Source organism: Rattus norvegicus, chromosome 10 (assembly GCF_021556685.1).
Source record: "Rattus norvegicus strain SHRSP/BbbUtx chromosome 10, alternate assembly SHRSP_T2T, whole genome shotgun sequence".
NCBI lineage: Eukaryota > Metazoa > Chordata > Mammalia > Rodentia > Muridae > Rattus > Rattus norvegicus.
In genome coordinates, this window is record NC_141543.1 from 51150395 (window position 1) to 51172382 (window position 21988).

Consider the following 21988-nt stretch of genomic DNA (forward strand, 5'->3'; position numbering starts at 1 on the left):
GTGACAGAGCTCAGATAAAACAAGAAGAATGGAGAAATGCCAAGGCTCAAATGAAAATGAGGCTTGATATATTTCCAGAATGAAAAAATATTTAATAAAATCAGGGTCAAGACAAAGTCTCTATATATATCACTCGTCTCCCTTCCTCACTACTGGTCAAGCCAAGGGCATCTGCATCGGAAGCTGTCTGACCTCAAGTCAGGCACACTATGTCTCCAGGGCATCTCAGGATGCTTGTATATATGGCCAAGCCACACAGGTCAGGGAAGACCCAGGTACAGACTGGGTAGCCTTACAGGTATAGGCTGAGGGAGCCTAATAGGTACTGGCTAGCCGAGCATCACTGGATACACAGGTCCAACAGCCAAGGAAGGCCCACATCAGCAAGCCTGTGCCTGTGCAGTTCCTTCCAGCCAGTGTGTGCACCCCAGGCCTCACTCTTGCAGGAGCTTATGTTTGACTGTAGAGCTTTCCGAGCAGAGGTGGACAAAAAGGGTGCCAGCAGCAGTGCGAGCCCGCAGTTCCTGGAGCTCATAGTCATGGGCCCATTCAATGTTGCCCCACTTCTGGATCTAAGGAGAAGTAAAAACAAGCTTCTGGGTTAGTTTTGCCTGGTGACCTGAATCACATTCCATTCCCACTGCTGGTCTAAGGGTGGTGAGCCATGATCCTACCAAACACATGAGACCCATGTGAGCCATCTGGTAATGATCCAGGAAGCTGGAGCTGGCTTTTTTGCTGTCTGGGGCCTTAGATAGTCTGGGAGGAACATATCTCCGCTTAGGGGCTGCCCATTGCTAAATCCCAGTGGGTCTCCTCTAATGGGGCCTTATCTATGTGATCCAGGAAGCCAGCAGGAAGCAGCCTGAAAGTTGTCATCCTTTTTGAGTTGTATATCTCATTGTCCTTCAAGGCTGTAGGCACTACCATGGGGGTGCAGTAAATAAATGAAGCCAGATCACAAGCAACTTGGTTCTGACCCCTAAGGAGCAGCAGAACAGCAGTGATTCTGTGTAGCACATAGGAAGCCAGCTGTAGACCCTCTCAGAATTATAACAAGAGGGAGGAGCTCCAAACCCACTGTGCCTCTGCAGAAATGAGTGTCTCCAAACCCACCCTGCTGGTGTCTCCCTACAGGAATCCAGCAGCCCTGGCCAGATCACCAGGGAATACAAAATATTTCGGGTCATACAAGCTACCTGCATTTCTGCTTGCTTGGTCTCAGTTTGCACAACTGAAATACATTATCTGAGATAATTTTCACCTTCATTTCAGGTCATTCCTCATTTTGTTCAGGATCAAATCCAAGTTCAGAGGGTCACCTGGCTTGGGTCCCGTAGCCAAAAGCACAGTCCAATCCAGAGGCCAGATTTCCTGGTTTTGTACCAACCCTACAGTCCTAACAGCTGACATCAGCCCTTCTCATGAAATGGCCTGACATCAGTGAGTGGCTCTTTTCTGCTGTATAGAAACAGGTTGCCCCTGGCATTTTTCCAAGCAGTACATTAAATATTCCAATACGGTTTTTAATCTCAAAGAAACCAACTCCTAATAACATTAACCTTCTGAGGTTGGAGTAATAGCAACACCCTCAGGCCCACAAGGAGCACTAGGTTCTCAGTGTTAATGACACAAACAATGGGCTGGGGAGACGACTTAGCACTTGCTGCACAAGGATGAAGACCAGAGTTCAGATCCCAACAACCACATAAAAGCCAAGTGGACGTAGCAGCTGACCTATAACCCTAGCTCTGCAGAGGCAGACAGGGATTCTCCAGAGCAACTGGCTAACTTAACTAGCCACACTGGTGAACTCTGGGTTCAACCAAGAGTCTCTGCCTCAATACTGAGGTAAAGAATAATTGAGGAGGACACTTCATGTCAACCTCCAGAACGCACACACATGTATCCTTACCTGCACATGTACCACATAAACGTAAACACACATAGGAAGACAGAAAGGAGGCGGGGGGAGAAGAGAATAAAAATAGTAAGATGAAAATATAAACAAAAGCCAGGCCCAGCAGCACACATTTGTGATCTCAGGAGGCAAAGGCAAGAGCACCTTCATATGGTCCAGGCCAGGCTAGTCTACATAGTGAGTTTCAGTCAGGACTATACAGCAAGGCTTGTCTCAGAAAAGAAAAATAAAACAGACATGTAAATCGGCCAGCCATTGTGACAAGTGTCCATAATCCCAGCATCAGAGAGGCTGAGGCAGGAAGATCAGAAGTTCATGGTTAGCAATGAGCTCAAGGCTGATCTAGACTACCTGGGACTCTCTCTCGACAAAGCAAAACAAACACAAGCCAAAAACAAAAATGTGAACAGCAGCATGGCGGACCCTTAGTTTTCTGCCTCCTAAACCCAACGTGTGTGCAGGCAGCAGCTGCTCCTTGGCTCCTCTGCTAGCCAGGGTGGATATCAGGAACACAAAGCAGGGCAGATGGATGCGGTCCAAATACCTTCATCTGCCCATGAGCCTCACAGTGGCGGCCTTAGCCCTAGTAACACAGACATGGGAGCAAACCACAGTGTAACACTCTCCAGAAGTGCAACCTAGCACTCCAGTTTATTCTTCTATAAAATGTGGGTAAGCACAAGTCCTACTCAATCAAGCTGTTGAAGAGTTGGGGGACAAGGAGAGTACTGAACAATTCTGAAGCCTTTTCACATGCATGGGTATGTGTGTGTGGTGCTGATGATGGAATCCAGGGCCCAGAGCATACTAGGCGGGTCTCTAGCCTACACTTAGCCCCAGCAACACTTAAACCTTCACTGCTCCTTAGTTTGATTTTTTTTTTTTCCTCATGTACAAAAACTCAGGGAGTCTGAATCAGAAAGGGTTAAAGTAGGAACTGATATCAGAACTTACCTGGTACTCTTCCTCCAGGCGTGACAGCAGCACAGCTTGTTCCACAGTCAGGCGCAAGTCAATCAGGCCCAAAGTCAACAACATGGACTTGAGCTGGGCCACTACAAATTCAATCCCTGGGCAGGGGGACACAAGCCCAGTCAATACTTATAGCCTACTGCCTGTCAGTTTCTATTCCCTCATGGAATAGGGCAAGGGGACATCATCCTAAGACCCACTTGAGTTTGACACACTCTCATGCCAGAATACATCCTTTCCTTGGAGTAACCCACCTCTGCCTTTTCCTGGGTAGGTATATGATCTGAACCTGGTTAATTCAAGTGTCCCCCAGGCCTCACTCCATGATTGGTTTAAAGATGGCTATATGGGTCCATAGTAATGATACAGGAAGAGCTAAGTAAAAGGGTCTGACATCAGAGCCACCCATCCTCCATGTTCAGAGTGCTCAACAGGGATGTATCACTATGTACCCAACCCTCCGGGCCCACGAAACCCAACTTGTACCTTGCAGGGCCCACATGTTGTAAGAGGCCAAGTGGCTAGTAAGCACCTCTCGGGTCTGGGTAGGGATGCTGGGCCCCATTATGCTGGTAGAGGAGCCGATCTCCATACCATACCTAAAGGGAAAGGCATGAGCATGTCTTCGGCACACTGTCTTTCAAGAGCAGTCTAACTTTTAACTAAGAGCAAAAAACCAAACCAAGCCAAACCAAACATTATGGCATACATGCTTTCCTCAGGACAGCAGAGCATGGAGGTGCATGCCTGTGATCACACCTGTGATCACAGAGCTCAGAAGGCTGAGGCAGGATATCACAGGCAGAAAGCCAGTGGTGCCTACACAGTGGGTTTGAGTCTAGCCTGGATTACATGAGACCCTATTCAAAGAACCAAAACAAACAAATAAATAAAAATAGCCCCTCAGGATGTCTGGGTCATTGTGAGGACTCAAGAAATGTGTAACAAGGGCTGGAGCCCAGTAGCAGTTATTCAGGGCACAGTGACCTAAATGACTTTGAGGAATATGTTTTCCAAGGTAACCCCTCCTCTCCATACCTGAGGGAGCTCAAGCTCAGGAGGGCTCTGGCTCAGGAAGCCAGCCTGAGATTTCAGGTGTACTGTGTGCCTCTGACCCCAGCACCCAAACCAATACCAGGCCTATTCAATGTCCATGTGGGGCTGCACATCTTACCTTTTCTCAGCCCACTCTATGATGGGATCCCATTCGTTCTTTTGAAGTTCCACTAATGTCTCTGGTTCTTCCACCCTGTAGCTAATTCATTGTAAAAACCACCTTCATTAATAAAAAAGTATAATTCCTTCATTGAGGGACAGAAAAGGAAAATGCAAAGGGCATAAGCAAAAATTTTCCACCAACAACCCAGCATCCTAAGTCTTGTCCCATAAAGCCATGTGCTCCGAGTACAGCCAAGGGGTGAAGGAACCACGTGGGCCAGCAGCATCAGCTCTAGCCTCACTTCAGATGCTCATTACCAGGACACTTTCTCAGATAAATCCCACACTGATGACAAGCAGAACCTCTGGGGTTCTGGCCATGTTTCCATACACCCTCCAGGGAATTTTAGTGTAGCTTGAGTTGTGATTGGTTATCTTCCAGTTCCCAAATACTTGACAGGTCCATTAGCAGCCATGTTAGTGAACTCAAAAGCAGATCTGCAATAAAAATGGGACCCATACCCACTGGACACAGTGCTGGGCTAGACGCTCAGTGAAACCTCCTCCTGGCCAAGGACCAAATGCCTGCCGACACTTCAGGAGCCTAGCCACCTCCTGTTGTGGCTCCTTTTGCCCAAAGGGATCACCACAGAACCAGGTGGTACAAGTCATTTTGATACAGATACAGAAGGTCAGTTGATAGGAGCTAAGCTGCACAGTCTCATGGATGGAAACCCTAGGGCACCACAGAAAGCTAGTTTCCTGTAAGCAGAAGGTATGCAGAAAAGCTGGGCTGCTAAGAGCTGAGTAGGAAGCCTTTCCTCCCTACCCAATCCTGGACCTGAAGGGTAGAGGCAGATAGAACTTGGTCCCAACTGCCTTTGTTTACTTGTTAGAATCCAGTATAGTTTTCAAGAAGCCCTCTTTATCAAAGGGAAGCTGAATGAACTCTATTCCCTGCAAGCCACTGTCCCTAACAAAAACAGAGTAGGCTTTCCTACTCCCTCCCTTCCAGAGTACCTATGCTAGCATCCCAAGGAATCCCTGGGGTGACTCAAAGCCCCTGAGTAAAGGGCCAACAGGCCCAGTGCTGCACAATCATTCAGATGTTCCTTTAATATCACTCTCCAACAAGCAAATAGACACAGGGGAGAATTCAGAATTGGGAGAGGCCAGCCCCTGACTACTGCCACCTGTAATGACAGGGATGCTAATACATGAACACATTAAGGGCCAGATGTGCTGCTGGGGGTTGGCCAATGGGTCCTATAGTTCTGGAGCCTGTGGAAATGGCATACGTCTCTATGGCAACTCAGCTCAGTCCAAGGGGTACCCTGTGCTAGAACAGACTGAGAAGTCTTCCTCCTGTGGTTCAGTCATATCAAGTGGGCTACCTTCTTGCCCTCTTGCAAAATAATGACAAAGGCCTTGCTTTCTCCCCACCGATATGCTTTGGACAAATGAAACAAAATAGACTAAGAAGTTCACACCACCCAAGAGGACTGTTCATCTAATGCCACTTACCAGATGGTGTCCGTGTCTAGAAACTTCACAGCTGCCCGGATCAGCTGATCTTTGTTTCGCTGGGTTGGGTTGTCCAAGGATGTATTGCACAATGTGGTCTTGATAGAAAGGTAGAAAATGCTGTCACTCACCTGTGGGGTTCAGGTGTGCATACACTGGATCTGACACATCTGACAGCACAACAGAGCCATGCATTACCGCTATCATCACAGCCACAGCAGCAGCTTATCTGCTGGGGGATCTGAAAACCAGGCTCCGTCTTCAAACTCTACTGTGCTCATGGGGTTCACTAGACTCTCACAGTGGTCTTTCTTAGAGTAGGGAACTTTCTCAAAGTTTCAGGGCTTTATGTATTTTCATATTCACGACTATCAGGTTAACCTGCATAACAATGCTTTGGGGCAGATGCTACTATTCTACCTTTTACAGAAATGTGAAAATTGAGGCCCATAGAGGTAAAATACATACTCAAATACAATAAAGGCATGAAACTCAAAATAACTGAGAGCTTTACCAGCTTGTTGGACACTTCAGAAAACAAGTCAGCAGATTGAACTGGGATCAAGATATTTCCTTAGTGTTACCTCATCAATAAGAGGTTCCTAAGGCTGCTCTAGGCCTCAGTTTGTGGCCTTGTCACCCTGATTACACTAGATAGTCAAGAAATAGACTATGCTGTTAGGCCCATCTGGGTCTGCAGTGAGTATGACGAGAACACCTAGCCCCAGTACTAGCTGGTGCCTTCCTTAGAACCACATGAGGGCTGCATGCACTGTTATCATCTGACCACCCATGGCACAATAAGGTGGGCAGTACAGCGGGGACCATGGGGCTAAGGAAGGGTGACCATTCTGTAAGGCTGAGGAGGGCTTCATCCTCCTTTCCTCACCCATCTGGTGCCTGGGTCCCGTACCCCACCAATGTTCAGTGAGATTCAGGTATACTTGCAACTGGAACTACTGAGGAAAAAGACATGGCCACTACTCTTCTGTCACTAACCAAGCTATGAAAGACACAGGTAATAAACATGTAAATAGAAACAGACTGCTACAGTGGTGATGCAGCACATGATTATCTGTAATGAGAAATAAAGGCTGCACTCAGGTGAGGCTGCACACACCTTTGGTCCCAGTACTTAGGAGGCAGAGGCAGGCAGACTTCTGTGAGTTCAAGGTCAGACTGTTCTACCGAGCAAATTCCTAAACAGCCAGAACTATATAAACAAAACAAACTGTTTCAAAATAATAATAATAATGATAATGATAAAAATAAAAATAAAAATAAAATAAAGATGAGAGATGTGGCTAAGACATGGAGGGTTTGCCTAGCATTCATAAACCCTGGGCTCAACCCTCAGCACTGCATAAACAGGACATGGAGACACATGAGTCATCTCAGTACTCAGGCCGTAAAAGCACAAGTTCAAGGTCATTTGCAGCTATAAATCAAGTTTGAGGCCTGCCTAAGACACAAGACTCTGTCTCAAAAAACCAAAATCAACCAAACAACAAAGATAAAATGGGATAGGGGATGGAGGGGGAGAACTAGGAGTCATTAATGGTGACTTCTGTCCAGAGACCAGGGGAAAAACCAGTCACACACTACTCAGCCCAGTGCTCCAAGTAGAGCGAACTACAAGTGGCCAGGCCAGGCAAGGAAAGAACTTGGCCTGTTCAGTGACAGATGGTTTAAGTATGGCTGCAGGTAGGCAGATAGGAGCCTTGTCTATCCCAGAGTCTTGTCATAATATGGAAGGAACTGTATATTTTTGCCAGGAAGGCTTGGTGAGCATCAGATGGAAATTTGTATGATAAAAATTTGCTTGCTACAAGCTTGTTACCAGGTGCATGGTGTAGAACTTGATGGTATCCTGCTGGGAGTCCCATTCAGTGGCCACCGCAATAGCCAGGGCCTCGCTGGGGACGGTAAAAAGCTTGGCTTGGGGAGTTTTCAGCTTTCTGTGGTCCAGGTTTATCTCAAAGCCACCTTAAAAGATCAAATGAAAGTTCTCAGGGAATGTGGATTCGAGTGACCATATCTGTATTTGGTGCACACAAAGACAACGCTGACAAAAGTGCCACCATCATCTGGCTGGAGACAAAAAGTGTACCCCAACCATTCACAATAAGGCCATCAGATTTTCAGATACTTACCTTCACCCTGTGAGATGCTGACATTCTGATAAAACCTCTTCCTTTCTGTAAGACAGATTTTTCAAAGACAATTTAAAATAGAATCAAGAGACCTCCAAAGGCAACACCAACTCGTATCATTATTGCTAATGCTGATTGATTGGCTTCATTTTCATATCACCATCCAAGGTCTGCCCTGGTCTGCAGTATAATCAACGGCTTCTGATTAAAGCTTGGAAAAGGGAACAACCACTCTCCAGGGACAAGTGAAGACCAGGACTCACTGGTTATGCCTCTCCTAGTATCCAAGCTGGGAGACGACTCTGATCAAGAGCCAGTGGAGCCTCAGACTGTGACCCGAGAACTTCCAACACCTGCTTTAGCAGCCAGTATGCCCACGCGCGCTGCCCCCAGGCCAGCACAATGGACCTGAATGGAAAGTTGGTTTGTGAATGGAATAGAACCAGAGGCTCCTTTCAGGCAGATGCCTCTGAGGAAGGAAGCCAATGTGTGCTTATGTACACATGAATGTAAATTTGTGATATACAGGCAGAAAATAAAGCTACCAAAAACATTTCCCATCTTCTCTAATTCATTTATCTAATTAACCAGCTAGCTCGTGTATTCAACAGGAACTCCAAATACTTCCTTTAAGAAGGGCGATCTGGGGGGCTGGGGATTTAGCTCAGTGGTAGAGCACTTACCTAGGAAGCGCAAGGCCCTGGGTTCGGTCCCCAGCTCCGAAAAAAAGAACCAAAAAAAAAAAAAAGGGCGATCTGTTTTGTATATCTTTGTTAGAATTACAAGAACTTAGAGAAACTTATGTGTGCAAGGCAGGGGGAGGAAACTGGGAAGGGTCTGATAATGAATAAGACATAAAAATCTTTGTCTTCATGCACTTTAAATTTTTTATAAAGTTATCAGACCTCCAAAAGAGGCATGGAAGAGGGGAACTTGTTGGAAAAAGGGGGTATAGGGGGAAGGGAATGGAAGAATAATGGAGAAGAATATTATCACATTATCAAAGATTGGCCACTAAAGGCTCATTCATGTATCTGCCTGCTTGGTGGGTCTAGTTGGTGCACTGTTGAGAATGGTTGGGAAGTGAGGCCTTGGTGAAGGAGGTGTGATCCTGGGGTGGGCTTTGAGGTTTCAAAGCTTATGGCAGGCCCTGTCTCTGTCTCTCAAGATGTAGCTCTCAGCTACTTCTCTAGCACCAGGCCTGCCACTGTGCTTTCTACCATGATAATGGTCTAACCCTTTAAAACTATAAGCAAGCTTCCCACTAAATACCTTCTTTTGTAAGAGCTGCTTTGGTCATGATGTCTCCTCACAGCAATAGAACACCAACTAAGACAATATGTATGTATAAAATTGCAAAAGAATAATTCTAATAATTATCAGCTCTGGCCACTGAGGTAATATGACACAATTGACTATGTCATTTGAAACTATAATAACATTCTACTATAGCATACATTCTACAACAAAATAGGTAAGTTTCTGCCACTGTTAAATTTCCCTACTTTATGTGTGGGTTGGCCACAGGCCTCTTTTCCTCTCTCTGACAGAAGTTGTACACTACATCTACTGTGCTTTCTGGTGCCTAGACTGAGCAACGTACAAAAGCCTGGCCAGGCCAGAAGTCAGTGAGAACGATTCTTAACACAGGCTTGAGAAATGGGTGAAAGAGACTGGATACAAACTGACTGTGAAGGACTGACTCTCCCAGAGCTGCCAGGACAGCTAAGTTTCCTATAACCCTCCTCTTCTGGCATGCTCTGCTAGCCAGGGCTACCTCTATATCTGAATAGGAACATAAAAGTCTGGATAGTAAGATGATTAGGAAATAAAGACATGCAGAAAACAGGACAGTAGAAAGGCAAAAGAACGCAAGAGATAATGGCTTCATATTCAAAGGCTTTAGACAGGGCTTTTCTGCCTGAAGTTCTGACACAAGGCAAATACCAGTCTTCCTACTGGTCCTCACATTCAAGTACCAACCTTGGGGATGAGATGTGCTCCCCAGAGAGAGGTTCTGTCTACTGAGAGCAAAGTGACCAAGTAACTTTAGTGACAGTAAGAGCACGTGGATGGTGGGAATCCCGACTGAGGAATCTTCATCTCATCTTAAGTTGCAAAAAGACCTCTAAGCATGCAGTTAAGAGCTCATATGTAAGCCACAGAAGGAGCAGTCACTAAACCTCATTAACTGATTTGCTTGGGAAGGGATGTGTAGAAAATACTTTTTAGGATTAGATGGCTTACATGAAGAAGCTCAGTTGATGAAGTACTTGCTGTGTACGTATGAGGATCTAGTTGAATCCCTGGTACCCATGTAAAAAGCCAGAGAATAGTCATGCATGTTTGTGACACCAGTGCTGGAGAAGTGGAAACAGGAGGATCCCTGCAGCTTGCTGGCCATTTAGCCTAGCCTATTCAGCAACCCTGTCTCAAAAAACAAGAAGAGGGTCAGCAAGATGGCTCAGCAGGTAAATGTACTTTTCATGCAAGTCAAATGGCCTAAATTCAATCCCCAGATCCCACACAAACTTGAAAGGAGAGAACTGACCCCATAAAGATGTTCTCTGTCCTCCACATGCATGTGTGGCACATATATCCACACACACATATACAAACAATGAAAAACAAAGAGGTAGCCATAAGAAAATAAGAAAAAACCTATCAGAGAACAACTTTGAAAAGCTGTTCATAGGAAAGAGTACTGAATGAGAAATTAATACCCTCTAGTCTCTCTTTCCTGAGATACTGCTTAAGTCCATATATAGAAACAAGTGGTTTTTCAGTGTCGCTTCCTTCTTAAATCCCTCTTGTCTAATGTGTGGTTATTCTAACAGCCAGTTTAGGAGCTGCCCTCACCCCTACCCCCTTTTTTAAAGAACCTAAAGGCACAGGACTACAATTCCCAGAATACACCAAAAATCTGTGCTAATCATACAATCACACATAGTACCTTTATCCTTTAAAACAGCGCCATCTGGTGGGTCTTGGCCCTTAAAGCTAAATTCAAAATAGCCTTTTATAATCCTCTGACAGCTCTAACCAGTGGTTTTCAGACATCGAAATTCTTTTAATATAAACATATAAAGAAAGTCTCCAACTCAGGTATGGTGGTGCATGCCATATTTCCCAGCACTCAGAAAACAGAGGCAGACAGTTTGAGGCCAACTTGGTCTACATAGAGATCAAAGCCATTCAGAGCTACACAGAAAGATCATCTCAATAATTAATAATTATTATTAATAATAATCCACGCTGAGATACTATCTCGCCTATAGATACTGTAGTCACTTTTGAGGTGACTATAATCAAAAAGTCAAACAATTAAAGTTTTAGTAAGGATATAAAGAAATTTGAGACCCCATGTACTACTACTAGAAATTTAAAACAATGCATCACCTTAAAAAAAACAAAAAACAAACAAACCCTATGGACTAGGAGGTGGGGACAGAGGTATTTAATCTCAACAGTTGAGAGGCAGAGGCAGATGGATCTCTGTAGTGTGAGGTCAGCCTGGTCTACAAAGCTAGTTCCAAGACAGCTATGGCTAAACTCTCTCTTGACACCCCTCTCCACCAAACAAAACAAAGCAAAACAAAAAAAAAAACAACTTACTATTTCTTACGGAGTTAATTTCCATTTGATCCACCAATTTTAAGCTTAGAAAACATAGCCAGGAAAAGTAAAACCAAACCCATGCAAAAACTTGTATACAAATACCTATATCAGCATTATTTAATAATAACCAAAGAGTAGAAACAACTCACATGTCCATAAATGGACAAATAAAATGTGTATTTCTACAACATGTTATTTAGCAATAAAGAGACTGGGATATGGATATATGTATGATACAACATAAACAGACCTTAAGAACATCATACTCGGTTACTAAGTGGAAAGGCTAGGCCCAAGCTCCACACTCTATTTGTATGCAATGTCTAAAATAGGGAAATCTTTAAATGAAGTAGTGGTTGCCCAGGGCTGGGGAGATGGCTAGGCAGGTAGATGGTACTAAAGGGTACTTGCTGCCTTTTTTTAAATTTTAGGTATTTTGCCTGCGCGTATGTGCACAATGTGCACAACTTGTGCCCAAGGCCAGAAGGCATTTGATCCCCTGGGATTTAAGTTATGGATGGTTGTGAGCTGCATGTAGGTGCTGGGAACCGAACTCAGGTCCTTGGGAAGAGCAGTGCTCTTAAGCACTGAGCCAGCACTCTACTCCCTACTGACTGCCTTTTACCTTGATAAAAATGTTCTTAAACTGATTGTGATGGTCATTCAAATTACTGAATATACACTAAGAAATGTACTGTATACTAAGTGAATTTTATGTATTAGATTTTTAAAATTTTATCTCATCTGTGAGTGCTTTGCCCAACTGTATGTATGTGTGCTGTGTATGTACTTAGTACCCACAGAGGTCAGAAGAGGGTATTTGATCCCCTGGAACTGGAGTTACAAATGGCTGTGAGTTACTATGTGGGTCCTGGGAACTGAACTCATTCCTCTGCAAAAGCAACACATGTTCTTAATCCCTGGGCCATCTCTCCAGCCCTCAAGTCAACTAGATCTTAATAAAGGTGTTTAAAATTCTGCCAGGGCCAGAGAGATGGCTCAGTGGTTAAAGGTGCATATGTGCAAGTCTGACCCCAAGTTTAATCTCCAAACCCATGTAAAGGTAGAGAGCAGCACTCTCAGAAGCTGTTCTCTGATCTCCACATGTACACAGTAGCACATGTATGCCAAAATACATATGGACACAAACAAATGTAATAAAATCTTGCAGCCAAATACATCAGTGCACTATTTTCCCAACTGCTTTTCATCTGGAGCAGAGGTCAATACTCTAGGTTGTTCTGGCCAATATAACAAAATCAGACAATATGTATGAGTATGTGGCTGTGTTCCAATAAAACTTTATTTCAAAAGCAGGTAGAAGTCTGGTCCCTGACACGCCTATGAGGATGGCAAAGCAGGCAATGCCTCTAAAGTGGCAGAAACTTGGAGAAGCTGCCTTGGACAGAGGGGCAATTTGTACAGGACTTCAAGCTTTTATTTCTTTGGGAATTTGCCCCAAATGCTGCTTCTCCAAACTACATCTCCCTCTGGGCAGAAAACAGGAGGGTGGCCACAGCCTCACAAAGGTCTCTGCACCACACTACCTCCTCCTGTAATGCTGCAGTGAGCCCTTCGAATGTCCCTCCTCTCCACACAACCTTCCATGGTGTGGCTGTCCCTCAGAGACCTTGACAACTAGAGTCTTCATCAAGAAGGACTTAATAATTTATATGCTTCAGAGATACACAGAAACATCTCACACCTGGTGAGGACTTGGAGAGCAGAACATATCCTAGGGAGGCAAGGCATAAACAAAGACATTCGGGAGGTCACTAAATAGGCAAAGGGTTAATTTAAACGAGTAGACACTTTTTGTTTTCCAACATGGAAGTGCTTGATCTGCCATCTTTTCTTTTGTATACAGACTTACCAGTTGGCTCTTAGCGTTATCTAGCACATAGTAGGTAGTCAAATGTGAAAGAAAATAGGAATGTATGAGTGAGGCACAATGAGATATGTGGAAGTCAAGCCCTGTTCTCCTCCCCCTCCCCCATGACCCCAAGTGATCCTATCTCAGACTCCCAAGCAGCTGATACATGTGTGTGACACCACTAAGCTTCTTCCTAGCCCATTTTTAGGCCTTCGTTTATGTCCTGATAAGTAAAAATCAGCTCCCTGCTGCATCCACTCTTCTTCCACTTATATAAGATTATGGGTTATAGACCATGGAAATGGCTCACCATGTAAAGACACTGACCCCAAAACCCAATATCCACAGTTCAATCCCTGAAAGCCACAGCCAACCCCTGCTAGTTGTCCTCTGACCTCCATGCACATGCCAAGGGCATATATACATATACATACTAAGTAAAACAAAAAATTATGGAATTTACAGCCTAAAGAATCCTTAAAAGCAATCTCATGCTTCAGATCACCAAAGAAAACAACATCATACCTGCCCAAGACCACAGTACCTCAGAAGTTTAGCCAACAAGAGACCCAAGGTTTGTACTCTTCTGCCAATGCCAAACTGCCTATGGAATTGTTGCCTAATGAGGGCAGTGTTGCAGCAAGATCTCTAACACCCAGTCATCACCTCTGGACATGCTACACCCTTTTCCTCCCCCAGCAAACTCTTTTTTTTTTTTTTTTTCCTTTTCTTTTTTTTCGGAGCTGGGGACCGAACCCAGGGCCTTGCGCTTGCTAGGCAAGTGCTCTACCACTGAGCTAAATCCCCAACCCCCCCAGCAACCTCTTACTCATCTATCAAGCCCCAGTTTGAATGCCCTTTCAATCACCCTGTACACACTCATCCTTATGATCTCTCAAGTCCTTCGTACTTCCCACATCAGTGTATTGCAAACTATTGTTTAGTGAGCATAATGAGTCCTGCATCTGATGTTGCGTACCATTCAGGTGAGACCACGTGCCCTCAACACAAAACATGTAACCCAACGAAGGGAGGGAGGCCATCATTACTTTTCATTCACCAAAGTGAACCTCACTGGTAAAATCTCACTCCAGAAGCAATGAGATAACCTTCTTTCAGGATTACAGTCCTTAGTAGGTCAAAGAAGCCTGGTATAAAGCGTCACTATAGAGAAGGCTGCAGAGAATGCAGAGGTCGTGGCACTGCACTAGGACAGAGGGCCTGCAAACCCTTAAGGAAGTGTGTGAGGGTGTTAGACTTAAAGCCAGCCTGCTCTGTGCCAAGTCTTGTGTTGGCTGGGTCCTGGAGACAAAAAGCAGTCAAGCTAATCTTTGCCTCCACAACTTCAACCAGTCTGCTCTGTGACCTTGGAAGTCCTGATTGAAAGCCTAGATTTTCCTTTCTGAAATCAACGAACTCCTGTTTCCCTTTAAAAGGAAAAAATTGAACCAGGTGCACGCCTGTAATTCCAGTACTCCGGAACTAGAGGTAGGAGGATCTCAGAGTTCGAGGCCAGCCTGATCTATAGAGTGAGTTCCAAGGCAACCAGGGCTACACTGAGAAACCCTGTCTTGAAAAATGAAACAAGCAAAAGGCGAAGAAAAAGAAAGGAAACTGAGAGAAGCCTCAGCCAAATATCTCCTACCCTGGAAACGCTGTGTCCCCTAAAGTCACTCCCGCACTGGTTTGGATGTCATTTTTCAAACTGAAACAGAGTTCTATTACTCTGAATATTCTCATGGGCCTGAACCCTGCCTCAGTCACCCCGCACTGCACGTCGGAAACCTTCCACCAGGTGAGCCCGACTTGGCTCCTGAACAAAAAGTAACAGAAGTCCGGGCCTCACCTGTTGGCGGGACGTAGGCCCGGGCTGGAGGCCTCAGAGCTGGCCCCGGCCACAATGAAACGGTGGGGTCACCGAGAGGCCGGTCCAAGAGACCGCGCCACCGGTCCCTCAGCCGGGGGTAGATTCGCCACATCATGCCCAAGGGTTTGGGTGGACCCATACGTGAAAACAGTACAGGAATAGAGCGAAGAGAGTCCCCCAAACGCCTCGCTGGTTCCGTACGGAAACCTCTCACCAAGGGTTCAAAGCCCTCAGCCTCCTCAGCACGCCGCCATCTTCGTCATGACACCTACGGCACGCCGTCACAGCCACGCGCCCCCTGCGTACCGCCCCCGCCCCCGTCAATCAGCATCACAAGCGTGCTCGCCCCGCCCCCTCCATGCCGCGCTACGGGAAGAAAACTACAAGTCCCAGAGGGCCATTCGCGCACCGCACCACGTGCTTTCTCTGTCTGCCAATGGGCGGAAGCGCCGCGTGAGCTTGCTCCCGCCTCTTCGGCGGGTCCGCGCCAATTGGAAGCAGTAGAGTGTGTGTGTGTGTTTGTGTGTGTGTGTGTGTGTATGTGTGTGAGTGTGTGCGCGAGTGTGTGTGTGTGTGTATGTGTGTGTGCGCGCGTGTGTGTATGAGTGAGTGTGTGCGCGTGTGTGTGTGCATGTGTGCGTGTGTGTGTGTGTATGTGTGAGCCCGCGAGGGCAAGTGGGAAGGGGAGCCCAGCTCAGGACTGGGAGGCCCTGCTTGCAGGTCTCGGGGTCCAGGTGGCGACACGAGCGCTCGGTCAGCCGGCAGCGGGCGGGTGGTTCCCCAGCCCCTCCCCCGCGCGTGCGCGCCCGGGTCCGCCCTCCCCGCAGCTTCGGCTCCCGCGCGGCGGCGGCGGTTCCTTCCCCCTCCCCCAGCCCTGGCTCCGGGGGACCCCGCGATGCCGGTCCGCACCGAGTGTCCCCCGCCGGCGGGTGCCTCAGCCACATCCGCGGCTTCACTCATCCCGCCGCCGCCCATCAACACCCAGCAGCCCGGCGTGGCCACCAGCTTGCTCTACAGCGGCTCCAAGTTCCGTGGCCACCAGAAGAGCAAGGGGAACTCGTACGACGTAGAGGTGGTGCTGCAGGTGAGCGCCAGGCGGCAAGGCCCGGCCCGAGGGCCTCCTCGCGGCGCTCACGGGCCGGGCCTGCCCTGGGCTCCTCGAGCCCTCAGCCGCGGACCAGGCCCTCACTGCCGGGGCCTCCTGCACCCGGCGCCTCCCACCGGGACCTGCCCAGCTGATGTCACACTCTCGAACCCTACCCCTAACCCACCCCTAGACTCAGAGCCTGTAGCGGCCAGCCTCCGACAGACCCCGAAGACTGTCCCACACTTGGAGCCTTTGACTCTCCCGCTTGGGATCCGGAAGCACCCCCATGACTAGCCGTCCTTTAGCCTGGGTCGGTTCTTCCCAAGTCCTGTCCTGTCCTCCCTACACCAGCCAGCCCTCCCACCAATCCCTGTCGGATCCTGAAAAACTCTTCATTGGCTGCCCCAAACTCAGTAGCGGCCAGTGTCACATTCTCCCAGAATGAAGCTTTTCCTCTGACCCTAACTCCATCCAAAGTGCCAGGGACCTTGCTCCTTTGAGTTTGGAGAACTCAGTCAGCCCGCTGCTCTCGGGGCGACCGGGGCGAGGTGGGCAACCTCCCTCCATTGGCCGAAACAACCCACAAAGGTTAAGGCTCCCCAAAGACCAGGTACTCACACCCAGATATCTCCAGTTGCACCACTTAGTGTTAAGACCTTGTCTCCTGAGGCCTTCCAGTACCAAAACTCGGCGTCAGTCAGTTCATAGACATCTGCTGCTACACTGTGCTTCCTGCCCCAGGCTTCTTACCCTACCTTGCGCTATAGCTACTTTCTATCCCTGACAGTCGTGTGTGTCGTCGCCCCCCCCCCCTTCCCCGCGGCCTCTCCCCAGACCTCACACCTTGGTCTAGCTGGTTGCCATTGCTGCCTGTAGTGTTGCTGATTTTTATCTACATAGCTCCAGAGTTTCCTCCCAGCCTCAGATGCCCAAGTACTGGGAAGTCTAACCCAGTTTTGTTTTGTGTCCACTTACCTCCCCCTATTTGACCTGGATATCTGAGTACTGGCTAGTGGCTGCCAGGCCCGGAACAACTTTGAAACTTCAGCTTCATCTGCTCTGGGCCTTTCTTTTCCAGAACTCCACTTCTTGCTCTCTCCCTTGAAGCTTTTCCCAACTGAAGAGAGATTGGTGGAAGGAGATAGTTCTCTTTCATCTCCCCTCTGCACAATACTGTTCTTTCTAGGTACTGCCTGAAGACCTCTCCCTTGTCTCACCTTGTGTGCATTTTCCTAATGCCAGCTCCTGGGTTCTTCCCCAAATCTTGTTCCTTGAAAGCCCCACCAGAGGCTTAGAGGGGCGTGCAGCCCCAGGGCCCCAAGGAGGTGTATAGCAGTGTACTTGTATACCCTCCACCGCCCTTTGTTCTAATTTCCCATCTTGGATTCTTTTGAACAAATAGCTCTCCCACTCCACAGACAGGAGAGTTGTGTCTCCTTTCTAACTGCAGCACACTCATCAGCCTTTTCTTTCTTACTATTTGTGGGGATAGTTCTCAGCTTCTTGACTGGGGAAACCATACTCTTATTAAATGTAATTTTTTCCCATGAAGTTCTGCATGAACTTATTTATTGTATTTATTGTAGTTGGAAAGTTGTGGCCAAGCTATTTCAAGTCTTGTTACCTGCTGTGGTAGTCATTTTGTCCTTTTTAAGATTTGATACTATAGTATGAAAAAGTTAGGCTTTTTGTTTTTAATTCATTCAACTAATCATAAAATTCTGGAAGTGAGATTCCTGCATGGATCATGTTTGGAATGGCCCTGAATTTCCGCCCATTTGCTGATTTCTGATATAATAGGGAAATCACTGCCAGAGCAACTAGGTATCAAAGGGAAGTCTGTTCCTATCATTTATCTGTTGTTCCCTACCTTGTCAGGGGTCTTGTGATCAATGGGAAAGGTGGTTGAGTGAGAGAGGTGGTTGAAAGGTGTCAGGTAGCCCATATCCTATATGGAATGCCTAGAGGTGGGAATGGTTGGTAGTCATGCCACGGATGGCTCCCCTGCATCTAGGCCTGTGAACTTGTTATTGTGACCAGGTGGGGGCACAGGAACTGTTATGTTAACTGGTCTTTTCTAGACTCAGCCCTCTGAGAATAGTTCTGTCTTTCATAATTCAACTTCTTTCCTTCTTTTCTTGTTTGTTTGGCTTGAACTATTTTTATTTAAGATTTATTTATTTATTATATATAAGTACACTGTAGCTGTCTTCAGACACACCAGAAGAGGGCATCAGATCCCATTACAGATGGGTGTGAGCCCCCACGTGGTCACTGGGATAACCACTGAGCTATCTCTCTAGCCCAAACTATTTTTAGGAAGCAGAATAATGTGGCAGTTAAAGGCATGGACTCTGAAATCAAACCAATGAAAGTACACCTGCTCGTTCTACTTAAGTACTTTTGTTATGATATACTCCACACATTATACTGTTTGCCTATTCGAGGTCTACCCTTAATGGTTTTTAGGATATTCCCAAAGTTGTACAACTATCACCTGATTTTAAAACGTTTTTATTGCCCCCCCAAAAGAAACCTTTGTACATCTTAGCCATCACCTACCAATCATAGGTTAATTTTTTTCTGTAGATTTACCTATTCTGAGACCAGGTGTGGTAGTATTCACTTATAATTCCAAAATTCAGAACCTGAGGCCAGAATCTGGGCTATAGAATGAGACCCTTTCTCAAAAACAAACAAAATACCTAGATTCACCTTTTACCTGTTCTGCACATGTTGTATAAACGGGGTCACACACTTTTCTTCCATGACCCGCTTCTCTACATAACCTATAATCAGGGCCCATCCATGTCCCAGCCCGCATCAGTGCTTCATTACTTTCCCTTGTTGCTCATTGTAAACGTTGTCTACATTTTGTTTAGCCATTGATCAGCTGATGGGCTTTTAGGTTTTTTTCTGCCTTGGGGCTATTTTCACTAATGCTATTGTGAACATTCACCTACAGATTTTTGTTTTTGAGGTGTGCATCTCTGTATATTGCCTAGGTTAGCTTTGAACCCCTAACTCCAAGTGACCCAAGTACTAGGACTGTAGGTGTATATACCACCAGCCTAGCTGTACACAAGTTTTTATGTGCACATTTTTGTTTCACTGGAGTAAGTATAGATAACCTAGAGATAGAATTGCTGGAGTTTATAGTATCTCCAGGTTTAATACTTTAGCAAACTATCAGTGGTTTTAGGTGCCTTTCTCTATTGCTTCCACCTTATATTTTGAGACGGGCCCTCACTGATCCTGAACTCACTGACTGGCTAGACTAACTGCCAGGGAATTCCAGGGATTGACCTGCCTCAGCCTCCCCAGCACTGGGATTACAGGTGTGCCCCACCTCACCTGGCTCTTTTGTATACAAGAAGTCCAGATTCTCATATTTTCATAACAAGAACTTTAACAACTGAGTCATCTCAACAACCCCTACAATACTGGTTCTCAACCTTTCTGATGCTGTGACCCTTTAATACAATTCCTCATATTTGGTGACCCCCTCAACCATAAAATTATTTTGGTGCTACTTCATAACTGTAATCTTGCTACTGTTATGAGTTGTAAATACCTAATATTCAGGACACCTGATTCATGACCCCTTTGGGAGTTGCAACCCACAGAACATCTTTTGTTTTGAAATTCTAGTATAACAATTACTGAAAATATATGTAAGGTTCCAAGAAGATCTCTTCCCCTGCTCTATGACTATTTCCCTCTGTGCCATCCCATAAGTCACCAGTAGTGTGAAGCCCAGGAACCTGTCTAAGGAATATTTTAAAAGAGCAGCTGTGGGGGTGGGGATTTAGCTCAGTGGTAGAGCGCAAGGCCCTGGGTTCGGTCCCCAGCTCTGAAAAAAAAAAAAAAGAAAGAAAAAAAAAGAGCAGCTGTTAGACACAGCTGTGCTGAGAGGCCTCCTTGCTAAACATTTGCCTTGTTACCTTTCACATTGAGATGCTGGCCCCTTCATTGGTGAGAGCTGTGTGCATGTAGGGTGATTTTAGTTCATCCATCATCATCAAGGTCAATTTGGGCAGAATGGGAAAGATGTGGTTGAATGGAGGCCAAATAGAAATTCTGGTTGTTCAGCATACAAATGTGAAGCAATGTACACTTCAGTGTTTAATCTTACTAACAAGTATTTCTTCCATTTGATAGCCTTTAGCTCTGAAAACCACTAACTGTATTGAGTTCTATAAGAACCACAAAAGTGAAATTTAAGGCTTCAGGCTCAGAGTGGCTTTTAATAAAAACTTTTTTTTTTTTTTTTTTTTTTTTTTTTTGCTGAACCACATGAGTGAACCAGCTGTGTTACCTGGTTCCAGTGCTAAGACCAGCAAGTGAAGGTGCTGAAATACTTTGGCAGGTTTCGCATGGATTACCTCTGATGCCAGCCCCAAGATATGACGGACAGCCTTTTGGCTTCATTGGAAGCTCATTGCTTTGGTGCTGACATCATCTGGCTAAATGGGTTCATTACAGTTCTTAAGGACTACCTTAATATTTGATTTGTGTTAGAGATGGAAACCTGATAGGTGGGGCTAGAGAGATGGTTCAGCAGTTAAGAGCACATACTGCTCTTGTAGAGGACCCAAGTTCCCAGCACCCGTATCAGGCAGCTCACAACTTGTAACTCCAGCTTCAGGGGGCTCTGATACTCTGGCCTCTTCATGTGCACATGCTCGTATAGACATAGATATAATTAAAAAGAATAAATCTTTTTTTTTAATTTGATAGGTGCCATAAAACTTTTTTAGTTTCTTGGAGACCTCACTTAACACATGTGTGCCAAGTACCTCTGTACATAGTTTTGTTTTAATTCAGAAGTTAATGGGCAATTTCAGAGTTTATCACAATTAGAGTCACTTTAAGTCGTGAATGCTGAAACCCTGCCTAAGCTGTTAGGCCCTGTCACAGGGGAAAAAAAAAAAAAAAAAAGAATGAATGAGTGAATGACAGAAGCATACAGGATCAATAAATGATCTACTGTCCGACGTTAGCACGTGACTCCAGGTCCTGTGATGGGTTGGTTCCGTTTGTCTTTCTGGACTGCCATCTTCAGCATTTCCTGGTCTATTTCTCCTGCTGGTCTCTTGGTATTCAGTCTCCAGAGACTGAATGCTGCTTGTTGTTATTCCCACCGTGAGAGAAAGGAAGAGACTCTTGTTCCATATATGCCCATTCAAACATTAGTGCTCCTTCAGAGGCACTTGTATTCTTATTGGCCAGATTGGAGTCACTCGTTCCTACAGCTATGGCTCACAGGTGATGGGGGTCCATACCACTAAAAATGGCCAGGTCTCATAAACAGGATAGGTGCCAGAACAAAATCCAGATTCTGCTAGCATGGTTTTAGAAAAAAAAAGGTTGGTTGTTGAGTAAGCATCTGACAGTGCCCAAATGATTAATGACCTGAGGCTGCCCAGCCTTAAAATCTCCTGTGCCCCTTCTACTTGTCTTGGGCTCAAAGTCCAGGGGCTACAGAAATGGCTCAGCAGCTAAGAACCCTGCTGCTCTTCCAGACAACATAGGTTTGATTCCCAATACACACGTTGCAGCTCACAACCATATCTATTTGCAGTTCCAGGGAATCTAATGTCGTCTTCTGGCCTCCACAGATATCAAACATACATGCAGGCAAAACACTCATACACATTAAAACACAAAAAGCCCAAAAGTCTAAGCCAGATATGGTGGCACATGCTTTTTTTTTCTCTTTTTTCTTTTTTTGGAGCTGGGGACCGAACCCAGGGCCTTGCGCTTGCTAGGCAAGCGCTCTACCACTGAGCTAAATCCCCAACCCCAGTGGCAC

General features: G+C 46.0%; 2 protein-coding genes across 15 annotated transcripts in view; one reads left to right on the top strand and one right to left on the bottom strand.

Moving 5' to 3' along the window:
• Atpaf2 (ATP synthase mitochondrial F1 complex assembly factor 2) lies at positions 1-17120 on the bottom strand. 13 transcript variants are annotated; one of them, NM_001107006.1, is given in 8 exon segments: positions 1-572; positions 2876-2991; positions 3380-3492; positions 4068-4148; positions 5576-5673; positions 7416-7561; positions 7729-7773; positions 15066-15359. In NM_001107006.1, coding segments are annotated over 8 exon segments (897 nt in total). In that variant the 5' UTR covers positions 15226-15359; the 3' UTR covers positions 1-434.
• The window catches only part of Gid4 (GID complex subunit 4), a 26059-nt gene continuing 19971 nt past the window's right edge, over positions 15901-21988 (top strand). Inside the window, 1 exon segment of one of the 2 annotated variants that reach the window (NM_001398917.1) lies at positions 15901-16170. In NM_001398917.1, coding sequence (NP_001385846.1) covers positions 15982-16170 — 189 coding nt within the window. In that variant the 5' untranslated portion in view covers positions 15901-15981. 2 annotated transcript variants of the gene reach the window in all.

Coding starts and splice junctions, on each gene's coding strand:
- Atpaf2 (XM_087571784.1), bottom strand. CDS start 10,068: ATGACTATTCTCTGGCTTTTTACATGGGTACCAGGGATTCAACTAGAT. Junction 7,774..9,975: donor CATCAACTGAGCTTCTTCAT/GTAAGCCATCTA, acceptor TCTGTCTTACAG/AAAGGAAGAGGTTTTATCAG. Junction 5,674..7,728: donor CAGCATCTCACAGGGTGAAG/GTAAGTATCTGA, acceptor CTTTCTATCAAG/ACCACATTGTGCAATACATC.